Source organism: Antennarius striatus, chromosome 4 (assembly GCF_040054535.1).
Source record: "Antennarius striatus isolate MH-2024 chromosome 4, ASM4005453v1, whole genome shotgun sequence".
Lineage (NCBI taxonomy): Eukaryota > Metazoa > Chordata > Actinopteri > Lophiiformes > Antennariidae > Antennarius > Antennarius striatus.
In genome coordinates this window covers 26,044,755-26,055,000 of record NC_090779.1, presented here as the reverse complement: position 1 = coordinate 26,055,000, position 10,246 = coordinate 26,044,755, and the positions used below count along the sequence as shown (strand labels likewise).

Below are 10,246 nucleotides of genomic sequence, written 5' to 3'. Positions count from 1 at the left end.
AATGTAACTAAATGTAACTCAGTGTAATGTAACTAAATGTAACTACTCCTTAATGTAACTAATAAATGTAACTAAATGTAACTCAGTGTAATGTAACTAAATGTAACTACTCCTTAATGTAACTAATAAATGTAACTAAATGTAACTCAGTGTAATGTAACTAAATGTAACTACTCCTTAATGTTAAATAACTGAATTTCTGACTGATTCTAGTTCCAAACATTACAGTTAGACAGAAAAAACATGTTTGTTTGTTTCTCTGTTCTAACATAAATCCTTTTCATTTGTCAGGTTATTAAACCCACAGAACTCCATCAATCAAGGATCAAACTATCAATCAATAAAGAAAAATAACATCAGACACAAGTTAGGACGTTAACTTTGTTCACTACGTTTAGTCAGAGTTAAAATGAGCTGAAGTACTGCATTGTGGGAAATGTAGTTTTGGTCAAAGCACACTTTGACCTATTTGTTTGAACCTTTTATGCTCTCAGGGGCCACATGATGTGGAGGGCCACATTTGGCCCCCGGGCCTTGAGTTTGACACGTGTGTCTTACATCGTCACTTTATTAAATACTCTGTTCTGATTGGTTCTACTGTTGTGCAGCCGTTCAACCTTTGGTCTCATTTTCTTTACATCTCTTGAATCAGTTCCATTTCTTTATTCTTTCTCGTTCCCATGACAACCAGCTTTTTTATCTTTTAGGATGGTACCTGTCCGTCAGTCTGACGCTTGTGGAGATTCTTAAAGGGGCCGCTCCGGCCTCGGTCACATGACTACCTTCTTAGAGGGGCCGCTCCGGCCTCGGTCACATGACTACCTTCTTAGAGGGGCCGCTCCGGCCTCGGTCACATGACTACCTTCTTAAAGGGGCCGCTCCGGCCTCGGTCACATGACTACCTTCTTAAAGGGGCCGCTCCGGCCTCGGTCACATGACTACATTCGTGCGCTCACCTGTCTGTGTCTCTCCTCCATCAGGTGAGCCCAAACTCTGGCCCGAGGCTAACCGCCGCTTCCTGGCCTACGTGGAGGAGGAGCCTGACGACGCCAACGGCTACTTCAACCTGGGCATGCTGGCGATGGACGCCAACGAGAATGTGGCGGCGGAGCGCTGGATGCGTAAGGCCATCAGCCTGCAGGAGGGGTTCCGCAGCGCCCTGTTCAACCTGGCGCTGCTGTACTCGCAGTCCCGGCGGGAGAGAGACGCGCTGCCGGTGCTGGACGAGCTGCTGCGCCACCACCCGGAACACGTCAAAGGGCTGATCCTGAAGGGCGACATCCTGATGAACCACCAGAAGGACACGCGTGGCGCCAAGGCGTGCTTCCAGCGCATCCTGCGCGCCGACCCCACCAACGTGCAGGGCAAACACAACCTGTGTGTGGTCTACTTCGAGGAGCACGACCTGCCGCGCGCCGAGCGCTGCCTGGAGGAGACGCTGGCGCTGGCCCCCCAAGAGGAGTACGTGCGTCGCCACCTCAGCATCGTGCGCGGCAAGATGGCCGCCATGAGCGCCGCCGGGCAGCCGCTGGCGTCGGTGGGGGCAGCGGGAGAGGAAACGGTGGAGAGGGCGAGCGAGGAGGGGCCAGAGGAGGAAGGGAGGGGGGCCGTTATGGTCACCGGGGGGGCCGAGGAGGAGAAGAATGTGAGGAAATCCTCCGCAGAGCGCCAGGAAGGTGTGGACCAATCGGAGCCTCTGGGAGGCGGCCGGGCTGAGGGGCGGACTCGGGGTAAGTCCACCAAACAGATGAAAGACATCGAGCAGAAACGGGCGGCGGCCCTCAGGAGGCTGGAGGAGATCGAGCGCTTACTGAGCAGCGACTGACTGAGGTCGTCTACAGCTGGACTACTAGGCTCTGGGAACGTGTGTGTGTGTGTGTGTGAGTGTGTGTGTGTGTGTCTGTGTGTGAGTGTGTGTGTGTGTGTGTGTCTGTGTGTGAGTGTGTGAGTGTGTGAGTGTGTGTGTGTAATCAGTCGTTATTGTTTCCTGTTTGCGGCGCCGCTGCTTCAACACTAATCATGTAAAGAAGGGAAACACTAACGACAAGCACAACGCCGACGTGGGAGGAGCTACTTCAAGCATATAGTGTGTGTGTGTGTGTGTGTGTGTGTGTGTGTGTGTGTGCGCGCGTGTGCGTGCGTGCGCTGCAGAGCGGATGTGATCTCACGTCGGCGGCGTTATAAATACTTTGCGTAGTCGTTGTTGATCACTGGATTCTTTCTGACTCCTCGGTGTTTTTGTTTGATTGTTCGGCGGACAATGACAGGAAGTGACACGCCCCCCCAGGTTTCCTCAAGGCGGGATGATATGAGCAGCAATGACAGGACACGCCTTAAACCCCACATCCACCCCAGAATAACGTCCCGTCTGTGTCTCCACTCGTCTCGATGCTTCCTGTTCCCGTAGCGACGCCGCGTGAGGGTGATGACCTCACTCCCCGTGTCACATGACCCTCACATCTCCAGGCCTGATGCTGCACACACACATTCACAGCTGTTTCTGGTATAGAAGCCCTAACATACGTGTTGGCCCCCCCACACCCTCCATCCAGCCAGATGCCTTCATGTGTTCCTCATTTATGAAACGATTTCAAGTTTCAGAGCAAATGTTCATCTTCTGCAGGAAGCGGACCCCCCCCTGTCCTGCTCTGGAGCTGCTCTCACTCTGTCTTTGTTTGAAGGTTTAACAGCATCTGAAGCAGAAAAGCGTCGCATTCCCCCGCTCACATCAAACCCCACAAACGACTGGAACAGGAAGTGGCAGGTCTCCTGTGAGCGTCCTGCTGGGGGTCAGAGGTGCTTCTCTATGCATTAGACCTATAGTTAACGTACGTTTGAGTCCCGACATTTAAAGACTATCCAGCGTTATTTATTTTAAATGCTGTACCGGTTCTAACGCACCGCTAACGGTATGTTTAAAGTCACGGTACCTGGTTTGGCCTCAGTGTGTGTGTGTGTGTGTGTGTGTGTGTGTGTGTGTGTGTGTGTGTGTGTGTGTGGCCCCCAGTAGATCAGTGTTAACGTGTGAATCACTGAATCATGTTTCCTCATGACTCCATGTTGCAATAATTTCTGTTTCATTATTTTGCCAACTGATATTTTTTTGTATACAATCAGATTTTTTATGCGTCAGCCCCTGATGGGGGGGGTGGTGGTGATGGGGGGTATTGATGGGGGGGGTAATGATGGTGGGGGGGTTTAGGGGTATTGAATAAACTGAGATGATACTCAAGTGGCGTCTGTCAGTCAATCCTGTTCCTCTGCTGCAGAACTGCATGCATGGTGTCTGTGTTGTGCGTGAATGCGTCACCATGACGACAGGTCGGAAACTGCCCCCCTGCTGGCAGGAGGAGGAGGAAAAGTGCATTTCTTGGTCCGTCTGACCGGAGGTCACGGAGGTGAGTCCCCTTCAGCCCAACACGCCAAACGTCTTCACATTAATAACGTGATCACATTTAGGACATCAGTCCATCGAGGTCCACACACATGATTCTGTGTTTCATCACGCTAACATGACCGACAGACGGAGGCGGACCAGAAACCAGCAAAACCCTCCCAAACTGGAAACCAGCTGATGGATGTTTTTATAAACACAAAAAAGAAATCTGACCATCAGACATCAGGAGGACCGACACGTCAGGACCGACACGTCAGAGGACCGACACGTCAGGACCGACACGTCAGAGGACCGACACGTCAGAGGACCGACACGTCAGAGGACCAACACGTCAGGACCGACACGTCAGAGGACCGACACGTCGGAGGACCGACACGTCGGAGGACCGACACGTCAGAGGACCGACACGTCGGAGGACCGACACGTCGGAGGACCGACACGTCGGAGGACCGACACGTCAGGACCGACACGTCAGAGGACCGACACGTCAGGACCGACACGTCAGGACCGACACGTCAGGACCGATACGTCAGAGGACCGACACGTCAGAGGACCGACACGTCAGAGGACCGACACGTCAGAGGACCGACACGTCAGGACCGACACGTCAGGACCGACACGTCAGAGGACCGACACGTCAGAGGACCGACACGTCAGGACCGACACGTCAGAGGACCGACACGTCAGAGGACCGACACGTCAGGACCGACACGTCAGAGGACCGACACGTCAGAGGACCGACACGTCAGGACCGACACGTCAGAGGACCGACACGTCAGGACCGACACGTCAGGACCGACACGTCAGGACCGACACGTCAGAGGACCGACACGTCAGGACCAACACGTCAGAGGACCGACACGTCAGGACCGACACGTCAGGACCGACACGTCAGGACCGACACGTCAGGACCGACACGTCAGAGGACCAACACGTCAGGACCGACACGTCAGAGGACCGACACGTCAGAGGACCGACACGTCAGGACCGACACGTCAGAGGACCGACACGTCGGAGGACCGACACGTCGGAGGACCGACACGTCAGAGGACCGACACGTCGGAGGACCGACACGTCGGAGGACCGACACGTCGGAGGACCGACACGTCAGGACCGACACGTCAGAGGACCGACACGTCAGGACCGACACGTCAGGACCGACACGTCAGGACCGATACGTCAGAGGACCGACACGTCAGAGGACCGACACGTCAGAGGACCGACACGTCAGAGGACCGACACGTCAGGACCGACACGTCAGGACCGACACGTCAGAGGACCGACACGTCAGAGGACCGACACGTCAGGACCGACACGTCAGAGGACCGACACGTCAGAGGACCGACACGTCAGGACCGACACGTCAGAGGACCGACACGTCAGAGGACCGACACGTCAGGACCGACACGTCAGAGGACCGACACGTCAGGACCGACACGTCAGAGGACCGACACGTCAGAGGACCGACACGTCAGAGGACCAACACGTCAGGACCGACACGTCAGAGGACCGACACGTCGGAGGACCGACACGTCGGAGGACCGACACGTCAGAGGACCGACACGTCGGAGGACCGACACGTCGGAGGACCGACACGTCGGAGGACCGACACGTCAGGACCGACACGTCAGAGGACCGACACGTCAGGACCGACACGTCAGGACCGACACGTCAGGACCGATACGTCAGAGGACCGACACGTCAGAGGACCGACACGTCAGAGGACCGACACGTCAGAGGACCGACACGTCAGGACCGACACGTCAGGACCGACACGTCAGAGGACCGACACGTCAGAGGACCGACACGTCAGGACCGACACGTCAGAGGACCGACACGTCAGAGGACCGACACGTCAGGACCGACACGTCAGAGGACCGACACGTCAGAGGACCGACACGTCAGGACCGACACGTCAGAGGACCGACACGTCAGGACCGACACGTCAGGACCGACACGTCAGGACCGACACGTCAGAGGACCGACACGTCAGGACCAACACGTCAGAGGACCGACACGTCAGGACCGACACGTCAGGACCGACACGTCAGGACCGACACGTCAGGACCGACACGTCAGAGGACCAACACGTCAGGACCGACACGTCAGAGGACCGACACGTCAGAGGACCAACACGTCAGGACCGACACGTCAGAGGACCGACACGTCGGAGGACCGACACGTCGGAGGACCGACACGTCAGAGGACCGACACGTCGGAGGACCGACACGTCGGAGGACCGACACGTCGGAGGACCGACACGTCAGGACCGACACGTCAGAGGACCGACACGTCAGGACCGACACGTCAGGACCGACACGTCAGGACCGATACGTCAGAGGACCGACACGTCAGAGGACCGACACGTCAGAGGACCGACACGTCAGAGGACCGACACGTCAGGACCGACACGTCAGGACCGACACGTCAGAGGACCGACACGTCAGAGGACCGACACGTCAGGACCGACACGTCAGAGGACCGACACGTCAGAGGACCGACACGTCAGGACCGACACGTCAGAGGACCGACACGTCAGAGGACCGACACGTCAGGACCGACACGTCAGAGGACCGACACGTCAGGACCGACACGTCAGGACCGACACGTCAGGACCGACACGTCAGAGGACCGACACGTCAGGACCAACACGTCAGAGGACCGACACGTCAGGACCGACACGTCAGGACCGACACGTCAGGACCGACACGTCAGGACCGACACGTCAGAGGACCGACACGTCAGAGGACCGACACGTCAGGACCGACACGTCAGGACCGACACGTCAGGACCGACACGTCAGAGGACCGACACGTCAGGACCAACACGTCAGAGGACCGACACGTCAGGACCGACACGTCAGGACCGACACGTCAGGACCGACACGTCAGGACCGACACGTCAGAGGACCGACACGTCAGAGGACCGACACGTCAGGACCGACACGTCAGAGGACCGACACGTCAGGACCGACACGTCAGAGGACCGACACGTCAGGACCGACACGTCAGAGGACCGACACGTCAGGACCGACACGTCAGAGGACCGACACGTCAGAGGACCGACACGTCAGAGGACCGACACGTCGGAGGACCGACACGTCAGAGGACCGACACGTCGGAGGACCGACACGTCGGAGGACCGACACGTCGGAGGACCGACACGTCAGAGGACCGACACGTCAGGACCGACACGTCAGAGGACCGACACGTCAGGACCGACACGTCAGGACCGACACGTCAGGACCGATACGTCAGAGGACCGACACGTCAGAGGACCGACACGTCAGAGGACCGACACGTCAGAGGACCGACACGTCAGGACCGACACGTCAGGACCGACACGTCAGAGGACCGACACGTCAGAGGACCGACACGTCAGGACCAACACGTCAGAGGACCGACACGTCAGAGGACCGACACGTCAGAGGACCGACACGTCAGAGGACCGACACGTCAGGACCGACACGTCAGAGGACCGACACGTCAGAGGACCGACACGTCAGAGGACCGACACGTCAGGACCGACACGTCAGAGGACCGACACGTCAGAGGACCGACACGTCAGGACCGACACGTCAGAGGACCGACACGTCAGAGGACCGACACGTCAGAGGACCGACACGTCAGAGGACCGACACGTCAGAGGACCGACACGTCAGGACCGACACGTCAGAGGACCGACACGTCAGAGGACCGACACGTCAGAGGACCGACACGTCAGGACCGACACGTCAGAGGACCGACACGTCAGAGGACCGACACGTCAGAGGACCGACACGTCAGGACCGACACGTCAGAGGACCGACACGTCAGAGGACCGACACGTCAGGACCGACACGTCAGAGGACCGACACGTCAGAGGACCGACACGTCAGAGGACCGACACGTCAGGACCGACACGTCAGGACCGACACGTCAGGACCGACACGTCAGGACCGACACGTCAGAGGACCGACACGTCAGAGGACCGACACGTCAGAGGACCGACACGTTAAATTGATAACTTTGATGGGTTTTCCTCCTGATCAGACATCAAAGCCTCACCGTTCCATTCTGATCCCGTCTCTCCGGTCGTATTGATTGATTGATTGATTGATTGATGAGTCGTCTCTGAGAACGATTCATTCTGACTTAATCTCACCTTTTTAATATCACAATTAAAAGTGATCAGACACGTCCCAGCAAATCAGGAGGAAACCTGTCAAGAGGAAACCTGTCACCAGGGCGACGCGAGCCAAGATGGATCTGTCAGCTCCGTGTGTGTGTGTGTGTGTGTGTGTGTGTGTGTGTGTGTGTGTGTGTGTGTGTGTGTGACAGATCGCTCGGCCTCGGGCGTCTCTTACACAAGTCTGCTGTGATTGTCAGAGGCCTTCTTCCTTCTTGCCAGAGGACAGCAGTTGAAGTGTTGCGTTTCCCTTCAAGCACTTTGCATTCTGGGTATTTCCTTTTGACTTTCTGAGAATCACGTGAACGAAGACTTACTGTAAACATCAGAAGTGTGAAAAACAAAAGTTTCTCCAGGTTCTGGTTGTTCCTGATGGAGGAAGAGACGCGTTTGATGAGACCAAATCAGAAAACTTTTCAAGTCAGTTTGTTTTCTCTCAGGGACATCATGAATATTCATGAGTTCTGAGGCCGGAACAGAAGACATTAAAGAAATCACCTGAAGGAATACCATGTTTCATCAGGCGCTGCAACACTGGACAATCTGGTGGACAGGAAGTGACTGGACAGGAAGTGACTGGACAGGAAGTGACTGGACAGGAAGTGACCGGACAGGACAGACGTCTGGGTGAAAGGGGGCAGGAGGGGTTATAGTCTTGTGGGAGGTAATAATGGTAGATGTTATCTCCACGGGGGGGTTTACGGCGTGTCGTACATACCTGTGTAATGACCCACCTTCAGCGGTTCAGTTGCCGCCGCCTGTTCAAAGCCATGACCCCCCCACCGGGTACATTTTAGTCCATGGGTCAAATTAGGGTTTCCATCGGACTGATAAAATCTGCCCCCCCACCCTCACTGTCTCTGGCATCTTCATCTCAAATGAGGTAAAATATCAAAAATGACATTAATGCCGTTGGGGGGGGGTCCACTTCCTGTCTCCCCTCAGAGTCCTGCTGGGGACGATGGGGACCACCTGAAGGTCTGGCCCCGCCCACCCAGCGACCTCATGGTGAGCATCTTGTGAACAGGCCGCCTGAGCCCCCCCGGAGAAGAAGGTCCAGTCTGGAACCACCTGGATGTAGAGCACCAATCAGAGCCAGGGGGAGGGTCCTGCCGGACGCTTCACTCTGATGGAACGTTTCCGTAGAAACAGCTGCAGACGTCCGGCTGTCATCGCTGAACGCTGGTTCCAGCCGCTGATGGAAGAGGTGCTCGTCCTGAGCTGGGGGTGTTTCTGAATGGAACACCACCCTCTGGGCTCACACCCTCCTGATGGAACATCTCTGTCGTTAGAAACTCTTCGCTGCCTTCTGTCCACCAATCAGACGTGAGCTTCTTCACACATGATCTTCTCTCTTGGGCTCCAGGAAGAAGTGCCTCTGCTGTAGAGGGGGGGCTGGTGGTGCTGGTGGGGGGGCGTTGTTCCGTTCCCATCTGAGATCAAGTTTCCACCACAGAAGCTCTTCTCTTCCGGTCAGAGAGAATTCCCATCAAAGCTGCTGCCTTGGACTCCGTCCAGGTTGGGGGGGGGGGGTCATCCAGATGAGTCCATCTTCAGGACCACTTCCTGTGACTGCTAACTGCTAATGGTGGAGCCTTTTGTTCCCAAACCCCCCCCTGGTATTAATCCGTGTGGTTCGGCTTCCAGCAGCATTTCACAGCCTTGATGCGGGGATTTGCTGGTCCTAAGCCCCGGGGGCATTAGTGTAATCACCCTCTGACGGGTCACTTAGTGCTCCAGTTCATTCAGTTCAACGTGTCAGAGTCCTGTTGTCTGTGGGGGCCGCCGAATACCCCCACAGCCGTTCAGATAGACAGATGAACAACAGCACATTACCCAGGGGATGGAGATGAGACGATGACCTTGACCTTTGGAAAACTGGGTCAACTTATCACTTTTGTAACTGTTAGGGTGCAAATTCTGGAGAAAGTAGGTGAAAGTAGGTCGGGGTCAAATGTTGAATGCAGGGGTGTCACAGGATGTTTCAGTCCCTGACTGCCCCGTTGGGTTCCTCCAATCAGATCCTTCGGTTGGCCGTCGACTAACTTCTAGTTCCGGGTTGGACTTCCCACCGCGACTTGGGTGTTGACCCCCCCCCCCCCCGATTGAAGTCAGCCGTCGGTGCTGCTGTGTGGATAATTACCTGCCTGACGAGTTCAGAGCCTGAGCGACACACAGGTGTTGGCTCGCGATGAAGCGCCGCGTCTGAAGGAATCAGTGATCGCTGCCTGACAAACACTCACCTCTGACTAGAATAAGGGCTGGAGCCTGACCCGACATGCACACACCTGTAGAGTGTTCACAACTGTCAATTAATAACACGTAAAAGTCAAATATATTCATAAAACATATTAAAAGTGTGAAACAAGTGTTGGTATCAATGGCCCCGCCCCCCAGAGTGACTGATTTCAACATTGGTCCGATTGGCTGGGTTCCAATTAGTGGAATGGAGGTCACCTGGGGGCAGCGGGCGTGGCAGTGACACACCTGAGTGTGTTCAGGACATCCAGCTGATCAGAGCTCCTCTACAGGCAGACAGAAACCAACCACTGATGCCCCACAGGGGGGGGGGCTCAGCTGGAGGCCCTGGACGGCTTCTGGAGGTGGAGGAGATCCTGATCACATCCTGAAAGCAGGTGGGACTGGAGGACTGTGGATTTAAAGACCGCTTCCCTGTCAGAC

The 10,246-nt window shown here is 56.0% G+C and overlaps 1 protein-coding gene across 2 annotated transcripts in view; it reads left to right on the top strand.

Annotated features, from left to right (window-relative positions):
• Positions 1 to 10,246, top strand: part of tmtc3 (transmembrane O-mannosyltransferase targeting cadherins 3) — a 44,214-nt gene that overhangs the window by 20,746 nt on the left and 13,222 nt on the right. The window contains exon 14 of one of the 2 annotated variants that reach the window (XM_068312562.1): positions 981 to 1,730. In XM_068312562.1, coding sequence (XP_068168663.1) covers positions 981 to 1,730 — 750 coding nt within the window. Of the gene's footprint in view, positions 1 to 980; positions 3,143 to 10,246 lie in introns of those variants that run through there. The other variant, XM_068312563.1, reaches the window with a different exon arrangement.